This window comes from Cyanistes caeruleus, chromosome 5 (genome assembly GCF_971803275.1).
Source record: "Cyanistes caeruleus chromosome 5, bCyaCae1.hap1.1, whole genome shotgun sequence".
NCBI classification, from domain to species: domain Eukaryota; kingdom Metazoa; phylum Chordata; class Aves; order Passeriformes; family Paridae; genus Cyanistes; species Cyanistes caeruleus.
The window spans coordinates 43,599,579-43,625,054 of record NC_141705.1 but is presented as its reverse complement, the minus strand read 5'-3'; the positions used below and the strand labels follow the sequence as shown (position 1 = coordinate 43,625,054).

General features: G+C 38.2%; 1 protein-coding gene across 50 annotated transcripts in view; it reads left to right on the top strand.

Moving 5' to 3' along the window:
* FHIP1A (FHF complex subunit HOOK interacting protein 1A) overlaps positions 1–25,476 on the top strand; it is an 80,175-nt gene that overhangs the window by 51,307 nt on the left and 3,392 nt on the right. For all 50 annotated transcript variants that reach the window (XR_015287516.1, XR_015287531.1, XR_015287514.1 and 47 more), the window contains 8 exons: positions 1,266–1,424; positions 3,551–3,637; positions 13,912–14,079; positions 16,253–16,332; positions 17,759–17,946; positions 18,436–19,476; positions 22,991–23,169; positions 23,450–23,588. Coding sequence is in view for 31 of the 50 variants with exons in the window: in XM_086891459.1 (XP_086747585.1) it covers positions 1,266–1,424; positions 3,551–3,637; positions 13,912–14,079; positions 16,253–16,332; positions 17,759–17,946; positions 18,436–19,476; positions 22,991–23,169; positions 23,450–23,588 (2,041 nt within the window). In the remaining 19 variants the exon portion in view is untranslated. The remainder of the gene's footprint in view (positions 1–1,265; positions 1,425–3,550; positions 3,638–13,911; positions 14,080–16,252; positions 16,333–17,758; positions 17,947–18,435; positions 19,477–22,990; positions 23,170–23,449; positions 23,589–25,476) is intronic.

Below are 25,476 nucleotides of genomic sequence, written 5' to 3'. Positions count from 1 at the left end.
TTGCTTAACTATGCCGGAACAAATCCATATTCAAAAATGTGTGAATTAGGAATAAAAGGTATTCAGAAAGACAGCCTTTGATTGTATGGGTTAACAGTTACAATTGCTTGTGCATGATCTAAACCTGATCACCTTCTGTGAACCCTCGGTCTTTGATCCGGACATTTTCAGCTGTTTGTTTTCCAGTGTTTTCTAGCAGATAAGAGCAGTTTCATCTGAGCTTTGGCAGTCTAGCCCTGTAGATGTCAAGTAGCCATTTGTAAGAGGAAATATTCTAAGAAGAATCTGATGAATGAAAACTAAAAAGATTTCCATCAGGCTGAGTTATAATGTTCCCGTTAAAATGAGAATCATCTTAAAAAGTTATTGTGAAGTTCTATGAAATTATCTCAGAAAGATAAGAGTCCTGAGTAATACTTAAAAAGTTTCTGGCTTTGAATAACTTTAATAATTAAAAAGTACAGCTGAAAATACAATACTCTAGATACACTCAGCGAAATTTAAAAACCTTTTTGGAAATATGCTTTCTAAATTGTAACTAAAAATGCTCTCATTCTTCAGTGATACATTCTACATGAATCATCTGTGAGGCTTAAAATTACTGGAAACATTGTTTAAATAATAACCAATTTCAGACTTTTTAAATTTTTTTTGCTTCCCTTCTTCAGATAAATAAGGAACGAAAAAGGGAAATTATGAACAGTTAAATTTACTTTTTTTAAAGTGGATTCAGCTGAGTTTAAGTGCCTGGCAATCAAAGACAACATGTATCTGTGGTCTAAGTGGGGCTGAACTTCATTTTTGTTGATGGGGCAGTTTCCCCCTCCATTTCTGATGTTTCATGTTTCTGAGTGAAGTGACTTCATACATGTTGGAGCAGTGACGTTTGAATCAGCAGCACAAGACAAGCTGCAGATAATCTCACTGATGCCTGTTTCTAAATGGGACTGAAGGAAAGCACAAAATAAGTTTAGAAAAATTTAAAAAGAAATAAAAACTTTGGATTACAAGCAAAAAATCACAATAACCTTATTTTCTTCATCACCTTCTTCTAAATACCAGATCTTGAAAGAAGCATATTATATGGTAGGCTTTTTAAAATATTTGTCTTTCTGCCACAGGACTTTTTTGAAAGGAATTTAAATTAATCTTTACATTCTCTTTTATTACTAAAACTAATAGGAGAAACCATTTGGGGTACTGCCATTCAGGCAGATGGACAGTTGGAAAGTTGACTTATTTCCTCTTCTGTTTCTGAAATACAGGTGCTAGCAACAGGACTAAGTGGCCTCTATTCCTCTTTGCCTACAAAGCTGGAAGAAAAAGGAGAAGAATGGCATTGTCTGATGAAAGATGACTGGCTTTTGTCACCAGCCCTTGTACAATTCATGAATTCCCTTGAATTTTGCAATGCTGTGATACAGGTAATTGAATGGAGTTAGACTGTTTTTTAGAAGTAGTAGTAAGTTACATCTCCTGCAGAAGTTTGTAAGCTACAGAGTTTATTTATTTTTGTTAATAGCATAAACTATTAAAGTTAGACTAAAACTAGCTGCTTGTAAACACAACCTTGTGCTGGTTATAAGGATGAACTAATATATTTGTGGTTTTCAGGTGCCAAATGTTTCAAATGAAAGCTTTATATTACATTATGTTATTTGAACCATTTCCATTTAGGAGGGAAAAAAAATGTTTATTGCATTTTATTACCACTGTTGATCCTAGAAGTAAATTGAATGCTTTTACATGTGGAAAAATGCAGGGTTTATATCTCTATCTGGGTAAGCTCTTGTAATGGCGTCCAAAAGAAAATAGCAAGAATAGTCTGTTTTGCCTTTTGGTGAGTACAACATAAAAAAAGCCTTCCAAGCAGAATTATTTAGGTCTCCTCTTAGAAGTGTAAATCCATTTTGGATTGGCTTGTTTTGAGTCTATTCCGTTCATCCAAGGCTCATTTTTAGTGCTTTGCTCCCTTATTGTTTTTTTCCGATTTAAATGTAAAATAAAATTCTTGTCTTTATATATTGTTTTTCTTCAATGCTCAGTAGAACCCAAATCCAGTATTTCATTAAAACAGGATAAAAATTCTACAGAAACTGTGGATTTTTATTATTTGTACTGAATTGTGCTGGATAGGATTGAAAATTTAGTCACATTTACTGTTAAATAAAAGATATGTTTCAGTGCAATGCGTGCTAAGTACAGTAAAAGAACTGATTGACTATTAAAGTCTTGAACAAGCAAAAATAATAGTAGCTGTCATTGTTCAAATGCACTATACAAGATTTTTAGCACGCATGTTTAAACATGAAGAGGAGACAATATTAATTTTGGTGTCTAACCACAGTTATTATACAGATCTACATTTGCAGGAGATCATAATTGATACCTTTATTGTAAAAGAATTATATAAAGGACACTGCAGAAAAATTAAAGAATGAATTATTTTAAAAATACTGTTCAAATAGATGCAAAATGGTTAACCATATCAGCTGACATGCAGAAAGAGTAGTTTCTGACTGCTGCTTGATTGTGTCTGTATAGTTTTCAACTAACTTGAAAGATCAGTTACTGTAGGAATTTTTGCTTTGCACGTGGACTGGTCCGTGTTCACCCAAAGATTTTGGCCAGAGATTAAAAAGGAACAGTGTAGCCAAGATCTCTTTCCATTTACTACTTTTTCCCTGGACCACAGTGTAGGAAGGGCCACTCTTTTTCTTCCTCTTACCAAATTAAGAGTTACAAGTTAAATGAAGTCTGATAAGAATTGCAGGTTGGAGAATATTGGAGGCCACATATAGGCTGTGACACTCCAGTCTCTGTGAATTTCAAACATAGTATATTGGCTTTGAAAGCTTCTGAATGGAATTTTATTTTGCTTTTATATACATGAATTGATGTGTTTTCATTGCAAAGACAAAATGAATATTTAATTATAAAAGTAAGTTTTTGGCTTCTAATAATATTTTGGGGGTATTTGTTTGTTTGTTTGTTTTAAAGCTCTTAACCATCCCATTCAATAAATTGTACAGGTTTTGTTTTAATTTCTGTTTGTCTTACAGTGGCTGGGAGAAGGGCATGTAAATAGTGTATTCTTACCCCATAGCTAGAGAGTGCTTTGGTTAACCTACTCTTGAACTATAGGAAAGCAGCTGTTCTGCTTTTCTTTATTGTAGAAGGACAAGTTAACAAATCCACCTTCAAGCTAGCCCAACAAGGTTGCAGGAGCTGAATTTAGAATTTCAGTTCTTGCTTTGATATGTGGCTGTGTACACTTATCCATCCATCCATTCATCTTTGTCAGCATGCAGGAAGATTGAAAAGCCATGTCTCTAAGTTTGGCAGACTTACTGTAATGTAATTAAACATGCTGTGTGTATTTCTTTGTAGAAGAAACAGTTGTTAAGAACCCAAATCATATCAAACGCTGGTGAGAAGGACAAACCAATGTCTTGTTAAATGGGAAAGGGTTTTGGTAGCGGCATTCTGTGCCCTGTCTTTGAAATCTCACTGGAACTGTTCTGTGTCTTTCTCTCCCTCACCCTCTTAGGTGGCACATCCCTTGATACGCAACCAGCTTGTGAATTACATTTACAATGGATTTTTGGTGCCAGTAATGGCTCCTGCACTCCATAAGGTCAGTGATGTCTGCAAACTTGGCACAAAAGAATAATGAGGAAAAAGTATTATGGAAATTTCTGTGTAAAGATACTATCAGACATATTGTCAGTAGTGAGTTCCATGCAATTCAATATGTTTCTAGACTAACTTTCCTTCTTTTCATTCTATATGCTTTCTTAAGCAACATATAGGTATTTCTGAAAATGTTTAAAATCCTTAAGTGTAATGAAAAATTGAATGTTTCTGTTGTTCTAGATGCACATATCATCAACAAAGTAGTGACATTTTAGACATTTCATCATGGCAGACATGTTTCCATGAGCAATTTTTTCCTAAGTGTGAATTTTTCTAAAGGAAGATATCTACAAGGAAAATTTTTAGTCAAGAAATATTATGCTAGTATTAGCAAAGATGTTATTGATCTGTAGTTCCTTATCATTTTGTGTAGAGTTATTTTCCTAAAGCAGAGTTTGGTATCAGTTTTCTGATATATTAGAGTGCAATTTATGTTACTTTGAAGAAAAAAATCCATTTTTTAATTGAATTTTAGGGCTTATCCCTTGCAAAATGTGTCACCAATGTTAGTGAAATATGGTTTGTCTTTTTTTTTTTTTGGTTAGGCTGCAAAAAGCTGCATTTCTAACTGTTGCAGAATATGTCAATTATGTCAATTCTCTATCCCTGAAAGTGTTCAATGCTAAGTTGGATGGGACTTTGAGCAACCTGGTGTGATGGTATGTGTTCCTACCATCAGTAGGGGAGTTAGAACTAAATGATTTTTAAGGTCCCTTCCAACCCAGGTCATCACATGGTCCTGTGATTTTATGAGTTGACAGTCTTCATTGCTCTGTAAAAGAACACCTCTTTTAAGGAGATATGAAGGAACAGCTGAGTGTAAAAATCCACAAAAGACTTGCAGAAGCAAACTAAACAATTACTTTTGTAAGGTTTCCTAAATCTCACAAAACCTACCAAGCACAAAGCATTGCAGCTGTTCCATTTTCTGGAGGACAGTGAAACAGCGTGCCCTGCTTTCTTGTTCACCATTTGTTTTGGTAGCACACGGAATTCTTCATGGTAAATAGTCACCAAGAAAGTCATCAGCAATGTAGACTTTTTTTCAATTATTTAGCAGACCTCAAACACTTGGCAGTTGGGTGAGGGTTGAAGTAAGATTTGACTGTGATCCAGATCAAGGCTGTAGTCTGTCCTGAGGTAGTTCACCTCTTTACCTGGCAGTAATTTTTTCTATTTCTGTATCTGGACTTAATCCCTTACCAAGACTAGGAATTAGAAGTGAAAAGCCTTACCAGTTTTAGGTCAAGGTTATGGATAATGAGGGAGATATCAGAATGGATTCTAGTCTTAGTGAGTACTATTTTATCTCTGAAGTATTCAAGACTAATCTTAGATTGTTTTGAATACTTTCATGCCTCTGAAAGCCATTCTTATCAGTCAGTAAATCTCCTGATGTCCTATTGGGTTGATTACTTCCCTGTTGATATTAAATAATTTAAAGATGGCTGTTGTGATTCCTTTTTTTCCTTTGATGAAAATTCTGTTTCTATGCTCTGAAAGTACGTAAAATCATATTTCTCTTGAAAATGGGGATGTTGGCTGGTAACATAGGTGACTTTCAAAGCCTAGATCTTTCTTGAACCCTGATATTCTGTTTGGTGCCTTGTTCTTCCAATAGTAAACCTTTCCTTGATTAGCATTAAAATTGACTTCTTCCTCATTAAAAATGAACTTCTTGTGTATAACCTTCAAATGATTTTAATGGAGAAGATGGATTGCACCATCTAGTGGATCTGATACAAGGCTCTCACATCTGTGAGACCAAAACTCTATAGAAAAAGGAATTAAGTAAGTTGAGGCACATTTGACCTCTTCAGTCTTTCTATCCTGTGCTTCATATTAATAATAGAAAATAAATATTTTGCCTTTTTGCTTTTGGAACATATGTCTATGCACTATGATAATTATGCTGCAACACCTCTTTCACACATTGAAATAATTTCTAGTTGCCATTGAAAGCATTGATGCTAAGGGGAAGAGTGGGCTTTGAAAACTGTATCTCCCATTTGGGGACTTAATATTGTAATTAACCTTGAGGTTAATAAAAAATTGGAAAGGGCCGAAATGAGAGGCCAGATGTATCATGACTGTTTTTAAAACAGAAATTCTTTCATTTAGCACAATACTAAATGGATCTTGATTTTTTTTTTTTCTTTTCTTTTAAACTCACTGTAGTTAGTTTGGTGTCATAAAGTCTACTTGTGGCTGCAGATTTTAGTTTTAATTCAGTCATTCAGTTCAGATTGTTCTGCTTCATTCTGGCTTGAGTTCAAATGCAGTGTGTAATGGAGCATGGTATAAATACCTGATCAGGAAGAGAGATCAGTGCAAGGTTAAAGGATGCTAAGAAGAGATGATGATAATTACTGGTACATTTTCCTAAGGTTTTTCTATAAATCTTGTTTCTAGAATTTAACTGGTGTGGAACAGCTGCTTCTGATAATTCATGGTGATAGGAAGGAAGTCAGTCAGTCAGTGTAGACCTCATGTGGCATACTAGTCTTAACATCTCACATCCAATCTCACTCATGATTCAATCTTAATGTAAAAATTGGGAGGGAGATGAGCTCCTGGCTCTGCCTTTGAACGGCTTGGTCACACAGACTACTTACAAACCTGTTCTTTTTGTACTATATTCTAGTTTTTCTATAAGAAGTATGTTCTGAGGAAAAAAAAATTGCTGTGCAGCAAGGCACAGACTAGCATTAATTGTTTTTGCAAAGACAGTTCCAGTCAAGAATGGGATGGGACTAAGTATCTCAAAGGTTCCTTCCAATCCTAGCTATTCTGTGATTGAGTACTGTGATGTCTTTAATGTGCTTTGTCACCAGGTGCCCATCCCCGTTCAGCAGTGAGCATGCATTTTTCATGGTCTTTCTTTTACTGTTGAAGCTCTTCAGCTCCAGCTGGGGTTTGGCTTTCCTAATCCTTTCCCTGCATACTCGGGCACTTTTTCCTTATTCCTCTTGGGTCATCTTTCTATGCTTCTGTCTCTTAATGTTTCAGACCTTTTAGGATCTCTTAATTCATCCACACAGACCTCTTACCTACTTTCTTTGATTTTCTTCTCATCTCCCAACTTAAAACATCTGACTATCAAAAAAAACTTTTGGTTAAAGTAGCATAAGAATTTCAGTAAGTAGAATTTAATTAAAAATTGTTTAGAGTTTCAATATGTGGTTCAAAACTTTAAGATACGTTTATATGTGATCGTGAAATGTTTGTAACATTTATGGAACTGTGTAGTAAGCTCTGACTTTTAAAAATTTTTGCAGATTGTCTCCCTATAAATACTTACTATGTACACAGTTCACTGTGTGAATGAAACAGTACAAGACTTGAGGATGGAGATGTGTTTCTATGAAAAAGTCAGGGGGTGGGGAGACTGATATATTTTTCTTGGTGTGATCTTTCTGGTTTTATCTTGGGAAGCTAGTATGGAGTTGAAAGAAAGAGTTCTCTAGTTCAGGCTTTTTTCCAGTTAAGGAAGTTTCAAATTGATTGGGCAGGCTAGCTAGCTTGAAATAACCTGTTTTTCGCAGTGAGCTCTGTGAAGGTTATTTTTGGAGCAGATTAACTGTGATGTGCTTAAATAACCCAAACATTCTCAAGCTTATGACTCCCTAACTTCATTTCTCAAAGATAAGTATCCTAAATATAGCATGTTCTTGTAGCCTAATTTATACCTTATCTGTCCTAGTCTTGTCACTTTGTGTGGGTTATCCCACCTACACGTGTAATGAGCGATTGACAAGTGTGTTCCTATCTCCAAAGCTGCACATTGCTGAATGGGTAGCCCAGATTTGTATTATGTAGCTGGGGATGTGCGTTAACTGATTGTGCTGGTGAGCCCTGCCTTGTTTTTCAGTTATCTGGATGTTATTGTACTTTTTACAGAAGAGTCACCTCCCTTGCTTCCGACACAGGAGTTGTTTGAGCCATCAAAAAGAGTGATTCAATGAAACTGTTTGTGGAGCAGGGGGGAGAGCATGTCTTTGTGCAAGGTCACAAATTCATCTGAAAACAGGATAAAATGGTTTGTCTGTAAAGATACAGAGCTAAAGAAAATGTTACTTTGGTAGGCTTTTTCCATTATTTAAATTTTTGCCCAAACCATCTTTTATTCTTTCTGGTGTGAGTGTCTGGGATTTAGAAAAATTAGGACTATCTGACAGAAACTGTTCTTTAATTGAGACTAGTAACTTTTGATGGCATGTCAGTTACAACTTGAAATTATGCAGCTCTGTATGTTCTCCCCTATGACATGTAAGAAAAATTACTCATGAGAAGGTATAGTTCTGTTCAGAGAATGGTACAGAGCCATTGGATTCTGTGATATTTCACTGGCTATTTCCTGCTGCACTTTCAAAACTAACATTGAGCTCTATCAATAAAATATAAGGTCTTCTGGGCCCAGATTATACAAGGGTCTAAGTAATCGAATAAGACTAATTTTCTCCTCGGTTGAAACCTCATTGAAATCCCAGAGTGAATCCAGAATAACCCTGTTGAAGTAATTTTTACTGGTCCGTTAGAGGCTGTATTGTCTTTTTGGTCTCAATGTTTTTGTTAGTAGACTGTGTTTATTTACCTTATTCTTTTACGTAGTTACAGCACTTCTGTAGAAATCTAAGTGAAAGCCTTTTCAGAAGGTCTTGAATATGTATTTATTTTGCAGTCAAAACCATGTGCTAGATAATTAGGAGCCACACTTTGGTATTTATAAATATTTTGTTTCCTTTGATACAATTCAGATTGGTTATATACATCCTTTCACTGTAAACACTTGTGATTTCATTTAGTTTGGCATTCAGAGAATTTGGTTGACAAAGGCAGCTATTCAGACCATTTTGTATGTTTATGCAGTTTGCGGTACTTCAATTTATTGAAGAAAGCACTAAAATTTGACAAATTATACGATAAAAGGAAATTTTTAATGTCAGCATTTACTCCTCTACTACATGGTAATTAATTGGTTACTATGATCTAATTATTTTTATACTTGGAAAGCTTGTTTTAATCTGAATAGGCTTGGTTTAGTCTGAATAATGGAAAATTGTACCAGCTTTTTAGTGTAAAATGTTGCTGTTGGCCAAGTGAACAGAATTGCTCTGCAGAGGTGCTGGCATGGTCCTGTCAAATAAGCTCTATCAAATGGACCTCAAGTCTACTGCACACTAACCCATCCAAAAAAAAGCCTCTGACATGGTGTACTACTGTGATAATTCAATAATACTTGCTTGATGATTACACAGCCCAGCTAGGGGGAAATGACCTGTAAATTATACTCTGCAGATTAGAATGAGCATCTTTATAAATATCCTACAAGACTGTCAGTTCCCATTTAGGAATAATACCATCCTTCACCTTACTGAAAAGCATTTGGACAGCTGCTGTAAAAACGTGTAAACCAAGTGTCAATGGAAAACTTTGAATAGCCTTGTGCTTTGCAGAAGCCCATTAATAGCTACAAAACTTAATTTTATCAGTTGTGAGGTGGATGTATGTAAAGATGCTTCTCACTTCTTGCTTCAGCCATGCAGTTCAATTGAATTTTAACCTGGTATAAACTGAAGCAGTTTATAAATGAAAGCTTAAGGAAGCTGAAACAGTTTGGGTTTTTTGGGTTTTGGGCTTTTTTATTTTTTTTCCCAGTGGGCAAACATCCTCTGTCTCTGATCCTGCTTGTCCCTCTCTTTTGCTGGGACAGTTGTTCATAATTTAAACTGATTGAGGTTAAAACTCACCTTTACTTGTGAGTAGTTTTAATCTGAATCAGTTTCTTGATCCAATTCATCATGCAGCATGAACCCTTCTGCCTATATAAGCAGGGGGCAAGAAGTTGAAAATTAATAGAAGAGGCTGGAAATGGTTGGATTTTTTTTATCAGTGAGGTGAACTTAGGTTAAAACTGTTTGTGGATGAACCTAGAGAATAAGTTCAAATAAGAACATTTGTGGTCTTTTCATGGGCAGTATGAAGTCCTTGTAAGAAGGGATATGTGATGGAAAGGAGGAATCATGTAGGCATATTCCTATAAGTGGGTATAAAGCTGTAAATTAGAAAATACATTGTGTGATTCCCAAGGGAAAATGGCCAGTAGTAAAGGATCCATGTGATTGGTCTAACACAGTGAGTATAATACATTAAACTGAACTTTCAATGACAGTAATTTCTAGCTCTTTGCTATTACTTGGCAGAGTAACTTATAAAAGCTGGATCTCTTTACTGTGTTCTGCCTCACCATCCAATCAGTCATCAGAGGAAGCAAGAAAAGATTTGCTGAAAATTATTACATAACTATAGAAGGGTATTACATGGCTAAAAGTGGCCTTCTTTTTTCAATAGTCTCCAGACAAGTATCTGTCTGGCCATGAAAACTATCAGCTAGTCCTTTTTATTGCAGTTTACATCTCAAAAAATATCTGTAACAGCTGATTTTGAACAGAAAAACATGGGATGAGGCTTTTTAAATTTTATTTTTAGATAGACACTTTATATACATATTGAAAAAAATCCAGTGGCTTTTAATTGTTAAATTGGTGGGTAATCAAACTAAAAATGGTGGAGTAGTGGTGTGATTAATACAATAGACATAATTTTTTTTTTCCTGTTTTTCAGCAAATCCTATAGTTTTATTTTAAGAGCAGAGATATCCCTGGTCTCTGCCATTAACAGAAAGGATCTAACGCAAGGGATGCTACTGGTGGGTTTCTATTTTTGCTGTTGAGGAAGTGGTGGAATTTAGTATTGCTGAAATGCCTTTATCAAAAAGGTATTATCAGAACATAGCTTGAAATTTAATCAACATTTTATCAAAATTTTATCAAAAACAAACTTGAAATTTAATTAATTAAAAAAGGGTTTTTCTAGAAAACTATCATGTCTTGAGTTTATTAGTCTCCCTTTGTTACAGTATTTTTCTTGACATTTGAATTATCAAAGGTGAAGAATTTTCAAATTAAATATCAGATTTTTGTAAGTTTTGGCTTGCTATTTATAATCTTTTCAAAGATGTTCAATTCTGAGGGCTAGTAGCTAAGAGCTTACTTGGAGAAATGATACTGTAATCAATGTTTACAAGAACAGTTTTTGTAGAACTGCCTCAGGATTTGACTGTTGTGGACATGCTTGACATGGGTAGCACCTGTTTAGTTCTCTGGGAAGATTTGTTCTTTTGTTGTTTATCTAAGTACTGATTTGAATTTATTAGAAATGATTTCCCTCTTCCCCCAAATCTGTCTCACGAGACATTTGTTTAAGAAGAGACAGCCAGCAGGTAGTCTGAATGAAGCTTAATAGCATGGCTTTGGTATCATAGAAAACAGAGACCTTCAATAATAACTGCACAAATTGAATCAGTCTTACTTTCAACACTCCATGTTTTATGTATGATGCAGTCTGTAGAGAAGGTGTGCAGAGTTAAAAGGATTTTTGCCAGGGCTGGGTTTAGCCTCGTCTAACTGATTTCTCCAGTGTCCTTCTCTAGTTAATTGCAAAAAGAGTCAGTTCTCCAGAGGCTCAATCAGAGCAGACTAATGTATCCCATAGAGTAAAAGGAAAATTAGCCTTGTGGAGTTAAAATTGGCTTTCTGAATACTTCTCTAGGTGCCTTGAATCTTCAGAAGTTACACTTTCCATCAGATATATTAAAAGGGAGAAGCAAACACAGAATGCAAGATGGAAAAATAAGATACAGTAATTGTAAAAGTACAGACATCTGCTTGCCAGGTTAATCGATCTTCTTTCTAAGCTGCATACCTGGCTTGCATTTAAGTGCCCAACAGCAGTATTTTTGTTTGATTTGACCTGGCAATGAAGCAGTTTCTTCTCCTTGCTGGTTTGTAGGGACAAGTTACACACAAAGGCACGCTGAGAGAACACTAGAACTTCTAGAACATGATAGCATAAAAATTGCTTGTGCAACTTTAACATGCCTGCTTTGAGTGTTGCACAGTGACCCTGCAAAATAGACCCTAAGTTCATTTATTGAGGAAATTTGAAGGAGTGTTATGTTGTGTTGTGGATAAGGTTTTCACTGAAAATTGAAAAAGATTCTGACAAATCCATTTAAATCTTGACAAAAGTTAGTCATCTTGTCTCTTTCTTGGAAAATGGCTAATCAGATTCACCAACTTTTTTCCCAAGAAAAAATAAAAATTAAGTGTAACATGGTACCCTTCACAAAACTGCCTCATTTCAAAAAATCAGGTTTTAACAAGATTACAAGTAACCTCTTTGCAAACTATTAGGACTTCATTAATCATCGGTTGGTGCTTCTAGCTCTGCCTAGCGGTACCAGTGAAGTGGAGTGTTGTCTATTAAATATGATTTCATTTTTTGTCTAGTGCCCAAACTGTTAGGAGCACTGGACACACACAGAATTTAACATTTCTTTTCTAAGCAGCTCTCTGTCTGGATTTCTTCTGCTGCTGTTCTGTGTTTCATTCATGATACACACTTTGAAAAGCATGTGGGTTTCTCTCACTGATAGAAATTGTAGGGTGAATTGTCCAAAGAGTGTGGGTTTTAGAAAAAGGTCGCTGCCCTTGTGAATCTGCTGGCTTTTCTTGCTTTCATATCCAGCTGCAGTATTTGATACATGTACATTCTGTCAGCAAACATTGGTGAAACTGGCAGCCAGGAGCACGTTCCCTTTTCTCCATAAAAGATGAAGAAGTGACGTGGAGACGTAACGATGTATTACTGCTGTCTGGCCTTTCCTTGGCAAAGAGTTTAAACTTGTCCATGAACTGTATGGTGTCATAATGATGTCACATGATGGATTTCTTGGGCTTTGCTTTTTACCACTCACTGCTATAAAGTAGGGGGGGGAAAAAGCACAAGAAAATAGTTCTTAGTTCCCAAAACCTATTCCAAGAAAAAAAAAGTTTCTGATTGGAGCTGGGCTGTTTCTATTTCCTGATGAAAAATTTGACTGTTGCTACTTCACTGGTGATTTGTTTCTAACGCCAAAATGAGTTAGTATCCCACTGTATTAATGGTGGTGTAGCTGAGTATTAGAATAAAGCCTCGAACTGTGAGTGATTCAATGACCTTAGCTTTAGAGCGTCTCTCTCCGTAAGTTCTGCAGGCTGCGTACCCCATTCCTATGCTCTGTGTAACCACCCAGAAGCAGCTTGTGATCTTAAATGCTTTAAAGAGAATGTTTGCATCATGACATTACTGTGTACATGTCTAACATACAGCATAATGGAACAGGGATTTTAATATTTACAGCATGTTACGTAAATGTTGCCCTTCTGAGTATTTTCTAAATCCTCTTAGGTCTTAAGTGACAGCTTTGATTTTTTTATTTTTTTTTTTTTAATAAAATCAGTCTTTTCATTTATCCAGCCAAGTTTGGTAAACAAAAGATGCTTAATACTTCCTTTCATATGGACAGATTCTTGTATTTAAGGGTTTATCTTTGTGCACTTAAGCTTATTAGATTCCTGGGTAACTATTTAAAAAATGCTGACTTTGCAAGAGCAGTACGTGGTGCAGAGGTGGGCTTTGGAATTTTCTGTGCTTTGCCAGTGTGTTCTGTGAATAGATAATCTCCAAGGGATTGCAATAAGCAGAGCAGCGTGGGTTATGGTATGCAAATGTCACATGGATCGTGAATTCTATTTTGATCTACTTCGGTTGGGTTTTATGTGTGAATATTTCTGTATATATACTCCTTTTAAAAATTGAGTAAAATGAGAAATTGTGCTGTGGCAAAATAAAGAGTAGGAAAATCACGACAAAATTCTGGACATCTGTGGGAATTTTCTCTTTAAAGCTTCATGACCATGACTTTGTACTGTGCTTTGATTCTGCTCTGATGTTTATTTTTAATTAAGTGGTAGATGCAGGCATTCACAACATCTGAAAATGCTTCTGAGGGACAGCGGAAGTGTGATGCAAAGGAGATGACATGGGCAGAAAGGGGATCTTCTAGCTTGATTTGGTCCTTTGCTTTTCACTATGTGTGAGATCTGGGGTGTCGGTTTGAGGGAGGATGTTTTTTTCTGGGGATGCAAGACAGGTAGGAAATATGTTCAAAATGCTTGTGAGGCAAATTTAAGAGTGAATACTCAGTGTTTTTGTGGCAGTGTTATGGATGGAGAGCTTTGCTGGATATACCATTGCAGAGGATAGGTGGGTGGGTATTTTGTGTATGCAGTATGTTTGTGTTTGCAGTATTTATGTTACTTTTGCCTACAGGTGACTGTGGAGGAAGTGATGACTACAACTGCATACCTGGATCTCTTCTTGCGCAGCGTTTCAGAGCCAGCCCTCCTCAAGATTTTCCTCCGCTTTATTTTGCTGCACCGACATGAGAATGTTCATATCCTGGATACACTTACCAGCAGAATCAACACACCATTCCGGGTAAGACAAGCAGAAAGGAGGTCCAGGTACTCAGCATGGATGTAGGTTCAGTGTTTAAGTGGGAGATTTCATATATTACAGTCAAGTTCTTGTTTAACTAGGAATTTTCTCCCCTCCACGCACAATGGTGTGATTTCTCCACCCTCTTAATTTTTTGTGTGCATGTTTTGACATTTAGCAACTGCTATACGAAGATAATAAACCTATGAGGTAGTTTCACATATGTAGGAAATGGGATAGAGGTAATGAGAGCTTCTGTAAGTCTGAATCCTATTGGAAGATAAAACGTGAATTTGGAAGTATTTTTATTCTGAACAATGCTGGATTAGTGCTACCATAGATAACTCTCCCTGGGACTTACAAATATACTTGTGGTGAGGAGCATTTTTGATCTTTAGAATTTTGCCAAGCAACAAGCATTTTCAAATGGTCCATCTGGGGAAACAATGGGAGCCCTCTAAGGATGTCTCCAAATGAATCCCAGTTGTTAACTGCAATCTTGCTGATGTATTTCTCAGGAATCTGTAGTCTGTATTACTGTAGCATGTTTACTTAACTATGATGTTGCCTGCTTTATTTGATTAAAAGAACATGCTTTCTTGCTCAGGTGATGAGACTGCTGCCTCCTTCTCTTTGCCTTCACTCCCTTGTACAGTAGGGTTTATCTCAGGTTTGTGCTGAGCCCCTTCTCAGTCTAGGCACAGTGCAGCATGGTGGCTGGAGAGCTGCCTGCCAGAGAGAGTAGTTACCTTTGCCAGCAGTTGGATCTTCTGGATGAGAAAATGACTGCTTGTTGCACTGGACTACTTGAGTGAGCCTTGCTTGACTAGCAGCCTTGGCTGACTCTTGGGTGATGCAGAGCTTCATGGATGAAGTCAAGAATACTGTTTTAGTGCTTAGAATGTGCAGTAATATTTTAGACAAGGCAGAACACCAGCATGTGCATTAAATTTGTGTATTAGGGACAGTAGCTTCATCTGAAAATTGTTCTGAAATGTAGGTGCATGCAAATACCAACGTATGCTGCTGTTAGTGCATTTCTAAGATGGATTACCTCTGAAAACTGAAACAGTTCTGTCAACAAAAATGCAAATGCTGTTGTCTCTGCTAATCATTAATTACTGTTCCATAGGCAAACGAGATGGGAATTGTAAAAAATTCTGCAGCCCTGAGCAACTCAGGATCCCTGCCAGAGTGGTTCTCTGATGCTGGAGGAGTTTTCTGCAGTATAGCTCAGCCAAGTGCAAACATAGCACGAAAGCTGTGTACATTACTATTGATGAAAATACTGATTAATAATTCACAGAGTTAAACTTATTTAGAGACAGGTGCTTGAAAGAACTTGTAGAAATACTATCCTCTTTGTTTCTAGAGTGTATTTTAAATCTTCTATTTTTACAGAGTACAAAAAATAGACTTGGATTTAGTTATTCAGAAGATTCCAGATTTGAAAGTGGTTGCAAAGACTAATGATTACTATATCCCTGTAATTGGAAATTCCCTGTAACTGAAATTTCTTAAATACAGGATAATTTGAGGCAGCAGCATGTGTTTTTGAAGTTTCACATAATGAAGAAGTTATACTTGACTCCCTGTAAATTTTACAGAGGAAAGGAAGTTTCCTGGTTTTCTCATATGTCCCTCCCCCAGTTAAAACACACCTTTCATGCAAGAATCTGACTTCTTCCAAAGACTTGTTGGGAGGCTCTTCAACCATTCAGGTTCTTAATGTGCAGAACACGAATAATTCCTTATACCTAAAGCAACAGAAACCTAAAGTGATTTATAATTTTCCTTTCAGAAAAGACCTTTAGTTGGTTCAAATTCTGTGTCAGAGGTAAAAACTAAAACACTGTATTGGAAGTTACAGGGTTCAGTTCATGCTAAGTCAAATGAATACATTTGAATAATATTTAAGACTGCCTTTTTTAATAGCTTATTTGAAGGAAAATTCTGTTTAGGATTGTGTTTTGTTAAAATGTAACATATCACATGTATAGCCCTAGACAACTTGAAAAAAATCTCATAGGGTGCTGACTAAATGAAATATCATTCTAAGAGTGTCTTATAAATCATGATGTTCTGGAAGAGCCCTGTTGTAATGTAGTATTCAGGGAAGATTGGAAAGATACAACTTCCAGATCAAAAGCTAACAATGTTTATCATTTTCCAGCTCTGTGTGGTCTCCTTGGCGTTGTTCAGAACACTCATTGGCTTGCATTGTGAAGATGTGATGTTGCAGCTAGTTTTAAGGTAAAGCCCAAACTCTTCCCATTCTCCATCCTAACCCTGGGACATATGTCCTCTGTCTGTGGATGCAGAGCTGGGTGGGAGTTCTTCAAGAGAGCAGAAGTCCAAGTAACTACAGAGATAAGAATATTTATGGTCCCGACAAAAGTCTACCAGACCGACAAAGTAGATTTACATCCTGAGATCTTCAGAGCAAGAGATTTTTCTTATGATTTATTTCTATAAAAGTGAGAGAAGCTAAGAATATATTTATCACCTCCGAAGTCCTTATTCCCTGCTTCTAAATGCATAATTCTTCCCTCCTGCATGTTTTCTCTAGTGTATTATGCACTGTGATCCAGACCTATATACTGTTTGCAGCTTCCACCCTTCTTGTTGTTTTCCACCTCTTTGATTCCTCACTCAGTGAGAACACTTCAGGTTCCTGCACTGTTGTATGGAGATTAGGTGATATACTAAATGCAGTGATAATCTTTGGTTTTAATTTGTGATTCTATACATTGCTTCAAAATACTTATAATTTGGGTATGTTTATTAGATGAGAACTGGTTATTTATTTGGAAATACTGCTGTAACTGACTTTAGCTTTTAGCATTGCAGATCACATGACTATTCCAGATACTGTCTGTTCCTCCCCACACAGGCATTAAGGTGAAATTCCCCATAGATCTGGCAGTGGTGCCTGGAAATACTGCTAGGACCTTGTGAACACAAGTACATCACCACTCTGGCATTAGAGTGCTGTGATTGATCTTTTTTGTTTATTTAGGGAATCCTTTAGAATTTATTTGCATTTTAAGTGGCAGATCATTGCTGCAATTAACACTGAGGCTCTTATAAAAGTGCTTTTAAAAAGTAAAACAAAAGTGCTCAAAAGAAGTTCAGCATGAGACTGTGCTTTCTCTGTTCCTTAGCTTCCTCTAGCTTCTTCTCTCCTCTGCCTAAGAGCTCAGTGTTGATCTACTGCAGTAAAATGATTGGATGACCCTTCCCGCCTTTTTTTTTCTGGCTGCTTGCCTGACAAACTGCCTCTCTCTGGATTTCCTAGGAAAACAAATAAATTGAAGATTCTGAGACAGAATGCATTCATAGTCAGACCAAACCATTCTGCTGGCCTTTGACATCTGCCTGTCCCGCACTCCCTCCATACTTTTTTACAACCGATTTGCTCTGACCTGCAAAGGATTCCCTGTTCTGATGCAGCTGTCTCCTATCTCTGTGCATCTGGACAGTTCCTCATCAATACAAGTATCACAATATAAAGAGTCATGGTTTCATGCTCTCGAGAGGTTTAGAAAATGGATCAGGGGGAATATTATTGCTGTTTCTTTTCATTTGAGAAAGCAAGAAGGTGGGAAAGGAATTCTGTGTGTTGTTGCTTTCTCTAACATGAAAGAATGGTGAGTGATGCTTGTCACTGCTGTTTCAGGTATCTGATCCCCTGCAACCACATGATGCTGAGCCAGCGGCGTGCTGTGAAAGAGAGAGACTGTTACTCTGTATCTGCTGCAAAACTGCTGGCCCTGACACCTCTCTGCTGCTCCACTGGAATCACTTTGACACTTGAAAGCCAAGGGAAAGACTATATTCTCTGGACAAAAACAGCACAATCTAAAGGTAATTGGTGCTCAGGGGAAGACCAAATCATTAATTGAGTTTGACCTGGTAGCACCTTATGGGAGGAACTGGATAAAAATAGAAGGGGAAGGAAATGTGGTGGGCAGCAATAAACCAGGCAAGCCTGGACTAGAAAGTTTGTTTAATTCCTTCTGTATGTCCAGGTCTATCAAAACCTTATTTTAACAGCTATCCAGCCTGAATATGCATTCATGACAATATGTACTGATACATGGCAGCAACTCTGGCTACTTCAGAGTGGTTGCTGCATTAAGTTTTGAATGCAGGCTGCTGTCAGGAATCCTGAGTTACAGCTCTGTCTTTGCGATAGTGGAAAGTGTGCTTATGAGCAAATCTCAGTTGTTGTGCTTTGGTCTGCATTTTTGGTTGGTTAGGATTAAAGACTCTCCCTGCAATGTTGTTGTGGATGCTTTGCTGGAGAAAATTTGATATGCTACTCTTGATACAAGTCATCTTCTTTACTTCCAGATCCTGGTAGACGCTCTTCTGAATCTGCTTGCATTGTGGAATATGGAAGGGCTGTGGACATCAGCTACTTACAGTACCTGGCAGAAGCTCAAGAAGCCATCATCCAGTGCATGAAAGATTGTAAGGTTTGGTCTGCCTTGTATGATGGAGTAAATCCTGATCCAGACACCTTTATCCAGACGCTTGCAGAGGAGAACAGTACAGATGTGGAACACCCCATGTTTCAGCTCCAGCAAAGGACACCTAGCTCATGTAGTTCTGCTCAAGCAACTCCTTTCAGTGAGAAGATGCAGCTAGAGCTAGAATGGGACGATAGCTATGACACAGGGATTTCTCCTGGTTCTAATGTGAGCCCACCACAACCGTATGATGATCTGGGAAGCACAGAAATGCAGCCACCTGCAGAGCCACCGAAACACATTCAAGAAATGAAAAAAAATGCCATTATGCTCATCAAAGGCTCTTACATAGAGGAGTCAGACTTTCAGGATGATGTTATGGTTTACAGGTTATGTGCCCAGAAGGATACTCAAGATGATGACAGCTCCAAGGAGAAAGCTTTAAATGTAGCCAGAGAACACAAGGTGCAGAGCCAGACCATAGTCAATGGGTCTCTGGCAAAGACTAATCTGGAAATGGACTTGGATGAGCACAGTAAGAGAAATTCAAGCTCAGCTAAAGGTGTAATGAGAGAACAAATAAACCAGAAAATGACTGAGATTGATCCACAGCCAGACTTAGAGTTAAAGATTTCTTCTCAGGAGGCAGATTGTAACTTAAGTGTAAAACTGCTGAGCACAGATGGTGAGGATTTCATTGCACAGTATGATAGAATTATTAAGGAACTGGATCCAAACAGTGCGAGCTTGGAGGAGCAGAATTTGGATGCTCCTGATCCTGTCTCTCCAGCAGAAGAAGAGGAGGACTTTGAGAATTTCTCAGCAGATACCCCTTCTGCAGAGAACATATCATCTCCCTTTGGACCAAAAGAGGATGTCTCTCCCAAGCACTCTCCAAGAAGCCAGAGTGCTCCATTTACAGGTGGAATGTCCTGTTAATTATGTACATAACAAATATAGGAAGGCATGGTGATTAAAGGTGGTCAAATGAGATCACACTGTGTGGCACACAAGCACAGAGCAAGGAAGAGTCCTGGCACTAAACAGGGTATAGCCTAAATATAGCTGAAACCACTCCAAGGAGAGTGAAGTACAGTGTGAAAATACAGCAAAGTCATCACTGTGGTGAAAGCAAATGGTAGTGTTTCAGGTTTTTTTTCTTGGTAATTGTTTAAAGCATTGAGCAGGGTTTATGTTGTTTGTATGTGAAAGCTCTGTCACTCCAGAGGAAGCTTTTTCAGTTGAAAGGTGTTGAGAGTAGCTGTTTTAATATACAGAGCCCGGGTAAATAATTTGTTTTTCTGGTAACTTTGATGGGATGGATGCAGCATCAAGGTGCCATTTTTTCTCTCTCTGCTATTCCACATTGTAGCAGAAGGTGTCAGCACTGGCGCCCTGTCTGTACGTGCCTGTCTCCCTGCTCTGCCCGGGCATCTTGTTCTCCAGTGTCAGGTCTGCCCTCGCTGTTGGCATGCTTTTCTGTCTAGTGCCAGGCAGCAATTTAAGATTGATCTCTGCTGACTGTTCAAGCTATTCAGGAATGGCATTACTACTGGAGGTCATAGTGGGCTTTTGATCTGTATTTGTGCAGCTCCTTGCACTGCAGGCTCCTGGTCTTTAATTAGGTCTCCTAGATACAGGAGTAATGCAAATAATAAAAAATAATCATGTACTAGGTTTCCTCACCCAATGCAAAACCTCTGTAAGATGGCTTCATATTCATTTGGAGGAGGAAAACATGTTTATTGAAAAGCAGCCCTTTTAGGTCAGCTGTGGCCAGAATGCTTGGCACTGTTTCTTAATTGAAAAATCCAGTCTGTTTTTCAACTAATTTGCTATTTTTGCTGTGGTGGCAATTTCCTTGTACCGGAATCTAATTGTATCCAAATCTCTGTTTCCCATTATCTGCTGTCAGATGTAGCTCAAAAATGTTCTCTTTGTCTCTCATTCTTTATGTAGTCACTCTCTCCATTTGCTCATTTTCAAAAACCCACCCCTCACCCAAACCCATGAAAACCGCAAAACTGAGGAAAATGAAGATAAAAAGCTAAACACAGTAAGCCTAGATGTTTGCTACCTGTCTACAGTGTGTTTTATTCTTAGAATCCTTACCTTGCTGTAATGGAGATCTTAGTGATTGCATGTAAGGAGGTACTTGCAACAACACCTTGAAAATGTTTAAATTGCAGGGCCTTTCAAAGATAGCAACCTTGTCTAATGGAAGGTGTTCCTGCCCAGGGCAAGGAGCTTGGAACTAGATGGTCTTTGAGGTCCCTTCCAACCCAAACCACTCTGTGATTCTGTATCTAATTTGAGGTGCTGTATTATGCTTGTAGATGTGTTTTTAAAAGTTTTTAGGTTGCTTTTACTGTTTTGGGAGGGCATCAAGGGATGGGGCCTCTCTCTGACAGAAGTTTCCCACAGCTAGTAAGTGTCAGCAATGCGAAGATGCTCCCTTCAGGTCTATGGATCTGTTAAGAAAAATGAACTCTCAGTGTCTTATATCTACTGTAACAGCATTAAATGCTCTCATTCCTATTTTCACCTGTGGTGTTCAGGAACAGGAGTTTATATTTTGCTTCCTTTCTCTCCATTTATCAGTACTTGACTTTATGGCCATGAAAAGAGTAATTTTTTGACTTCTCATCCAGTTACCCTGTTTCTTACAAGGCTCCTAAGTTCTGCTTACATAATCTGATTCCCTTTTCAATAAATTCTTGGGGGTAAAAGTCATACTATCACTTTAAAAAAAAAAAAATTATGTATTTGGTAACCTTTCTTGCAGTGGCAAGCAGCAGTTGTTTCACATACCTAGCTGCAGCTTTACCTACTGAGCTTTGAAGTGTTACCTAGAGAAAAGAAACAGTGACACATCTGAGCTCCTTCTGCCATCCGTTTTGATACAATAAGGCTCCCGTCGGGAGCTATGTGAAAATGTCACCCTGAACAGGATAGGTTATGTTGGGACAGAAGAAACTCAGTATCTCAGCCAAAGTGTTTGGGGCTGCTCCACTGGGGACAGGGGTTCTGATGGCTGTTGTGGTGGTTGAAAGGCAGCAGCCACATAAAGCCTTGTCAACAGTGGCCCTCCCACCTTTCCTCTTGTGAGCAGAGCTGTGCCAGTATTAGCCCTGAGAGATGAGTCTGGAAGGAGCGCTTGCTTTGTGCTCACAGTTGCTGTAAAGCATGATAGATTCCAGCCTTCAGAGGAGCTCTATTAAGTGGAATGGCAACAGGGGCACTCCTCATTTGATCCTTCCTGTTGCTCTGGCCCAGAAGTGCCTTAGCCTCTGCCACAGTTTCCAGTAGGCACATTGAACTGGGCTGCACTGTACCCAGCCAGCTTGGATGGCAGCCATGTGCAAGCTGAGGGGAGCTGGAATGGTGTGGGATTATGGCCACCTGCTTGACCCTAGAAATGCCCATGGCATTCATCTTTTGCCAGATTTGAGGGTGGGATATTCAAAGATAGCAGTGCTAATCATCCAGGGATTCTTCTGCATGGTTTTCCTAGCTCTTATGCAACCGGAATAGTGTGGTAGGACTGTGGGTGGGACAAGGGACATTTCTAAGACTTTACTTGTGAGTAGGTCCCTTGTAGTGGCTGCCTCGAGTGTCTCCCCAGCTGTGTAGTCTAACAGTGTAGTATTTGGATGAAGTCATTTTCAGCCTTGAAAAGGTTTCTTAAGCTTGAGCACTAAGGGTTTATGTACTTCATGGTAAATGCTTCTGTATTTCAGTGGCTGTCCTTCTGCATGAATACACAAACTAAAGCTATTATTTATTGGTGACATTTGTATGATGATGCCTATGTCTACCCACAATTATGCTTATAAATCTATTTTAATGTCTTCCCTGCTTTGTGTGACTGTTTGGTGTACTGAAGATGCCTTTTCTTGTGATGGGGACTATCACAGCTTGATTTTTATGTTTAGAATAGCATTTTCATATTTTCTGTAGAACACCAGTTTTTTGATAGAACAAGAAAGCTAGCAATAATTCACTTTGTCCAGTCCTTACATAGAAATAAAGCACAGGAAGAGTAAAAAGAACAGATTCTATTTGCATTAAAGCTAGTAGTATCCTTCCAGTTTATTCAAGGGGAATAGAGTGGTAGACAGTAATGTCCTACGCTAAATCCTTATTGGCACATGCAAGTGGAATAGTCACGCATGTTAAATATGCTGTTAATGTAAACTGATTGGCTAGGTAGCAAATGTGCTGCTAACCAAAAAAGCTTTCAACACCTCTGTTAAGTCTGCTTTCTCTGTTCATCTACAGTTTGGGTTTTCTCCCTGCTGTCTTTAATTGGTGTGTGGGAGGGCTAATTTGCTTGGTTATGATGGTCAAAATTCCCTTTAAATGCTTTTTTCCTGGATCTTAGTGTTTTTCTTCTGTGTAAGCAAAAACATTGATTCCTTCTTATTTTTCTGCAGGACCATTCATCAGCGTAGTGTTGTCGAAGCTGGAGAACATGCTGGAGAATTCCTTGCATGTAAATTTGCTGCTTATTGGGATTATTACTCAGCTGGCAAGTTATCCACAGCCACTTCTTCGCTCCTTTCTGCTCAACACCAACATGGTGTTTCAGCCTAGTGTGCGCTCACTCTATCAGGTATTTATCACAGGAGTTAGCCATGCCTACTGGAGCAGTGTCTCTAGTGTCCCCATAAGCCTTACATTAGCTCCTTTCAGTTTCACATGAAGCTTTCTTACCTGTCTGAGATCTTCTTATTTAATTTCCACATTTTAATTACATTTGTGCAAAGAACTGGAAACTGTGTGACCATAGCTTTTGTCAGAACTCTAATGCAAGTAGAGAAACTTGAATATTCAGTCTGTGGCTACACTGGGAACAAAGGAGAAAGAAGTAATTGTTACTGTTGTTTTGGCAGGTGCTGGCATCTGTGAAAAATAAGATTGAACACTTTGCTTCCATTGAAAAAGACTTCCCAGGTCTTCTCCTGGAGGCCCAACAGTACCTGCTTTTTCGTGTGGACATGTCTGATGCTGCAGAAGAATTGCTCACCAAAGGTAAATGATAACCATGCTCAGAGGAGAGCCAGTTACCCCTGTCCTTTTCTCCAGGTTATTAAAAGGTGTGGTATGTTGTGAATGTCATTAGCCAGCTGTATCCTTCTGACTTTAAAGTGATGATGCTCACTGTGTAGACCACAGTATATGTGTCTATTTGGATATTCTTTGCTGTTTAGAAATTTTTATTTGGTATATAAAACATCTGTTTGAAGAAGTAACAAAATCAGTTCTTGGCTTGCTATCAGTAAACAAACTCGCTTTCAAAGCATGAGGTGAGGTGGCATATGTGCATGATTTTCATTTTGTTTTTAGCCTGACCTTCAGCCAGTCATTGGTTCTTTTTTGATAAATGTTAGAGAGGACAGAAGTCCAGGATGAATTGGTTTCTGCAACAGTTGAATAAGGCTTGGTATCGTGGCTTGGGCTACCACTGAGGGAGATAAGACACTGAAAGTTTTCTGGCTAGTGTCTTTCTTGTATGACAAATAAAGCAAAAGAAACAGAAAAAAACAAAAGGTGTGTGTCTAAGAGCAGGGGGGAGTTAGACAGGTATCATCCCACCAAGCCAGCTTTGCAGGGGACTCTGTAACATCTGCTGCCTCTCAAGCACAGTGCACACTGCAGCTGTCTTTACAGTTACCTGTACTTATTTGTACCACTGTGGGTCAAGCTAGTAAAAATAAACAAAATGAAATCTTAGCTGCCAATTAAGAACCTTCCAGACACAGGCAGGCAATGGGTAGAACTGAAGCCCTGTCCTGAGGACGTGCTTGTTCTCAGCTTGCTGCTAATTGGGCAATGTTGGATGCAGACTTCTCTTAAAAGCCAACTTGCCACATGATGGGAATGTGTCAAATTTGGTGAGTCATGAAGAGCTGACTCTGCAAGAGGGTTCAAGAGAGGCTGCATTTACAGGTGTATGCTTACTCTTTGAGAATCATTAATAATCACCCACTCTGCCCACACTTCTGTGAAGATGTTGATGCTTTTCTTCGATTTCCAGAGGTGTGTAAATCGGGACTCTTTATGTGCCATTTTAATTGTGTTTTCATTTTTCAAGGCTCTGAAGAATAATCTACCTAGTTTCTAGTCAGCATAGTATGTGTTTCTAAGGTTTGCAGTACATCTAGTCCATAAAATTATAATCTTGCTAAGGCTGCTTCCCAAAGAATTGGTCTGTGGAAGGTGCCTGCTGGAAACAAGCTGTGTATTGCACATGTCAGTAGTGTTTTAGGCTCTGCATTTTGGTGCCATAGAGTAGAAAGCCTTGCAATTAAATGGCTTTGTAGCTAGCATGTGGGAGATGAGATTAGGAGGCAACATTCAGAGTCCTTTTTTTCTCAGGTGCTGGCAATAAGAACTTTTACATAATGCATTCCCAATGACATTTATTTATACTTCCTGTTTTACGTCAGTTTTCTTCTGTGGGCTTCAAAATTTGCCAGGTTGACTCATGCTGGTCATTATTTAGGAATTTGAAACAAGGCTGCTTAGTCACCCTGTTAGTACACTTTCTTCCGCATAGTGGCAACTCCTGCAAAGAAAGCTTCTCTTGACGAGTAAGTGGGGAGTAAGTAAATGTCAGGATAAAATGCAGACTTGATTCCCTACAGGACTAGTGATGCAAGTCATCAAGCTGTAATCCTGGGGGAGTGTTGGCTCAGTAGCCCATCAACCATTCATTATATTGATTAAGAAGTTGCAAGGTAGGAACTGCTGCAGTAATGGTAAATGAAAAAAAAACCAACAAAAATACAAAACCAAACAACAAATTAGGAACTCCCCATGGACTTTTTTGCATTAGCTTGACCACCACCTCTGACTGTCAGACATATTGGTTGCTCTCTGAGGGATTTTTCCCCTGAACAGAAGTGGTGAATAAACC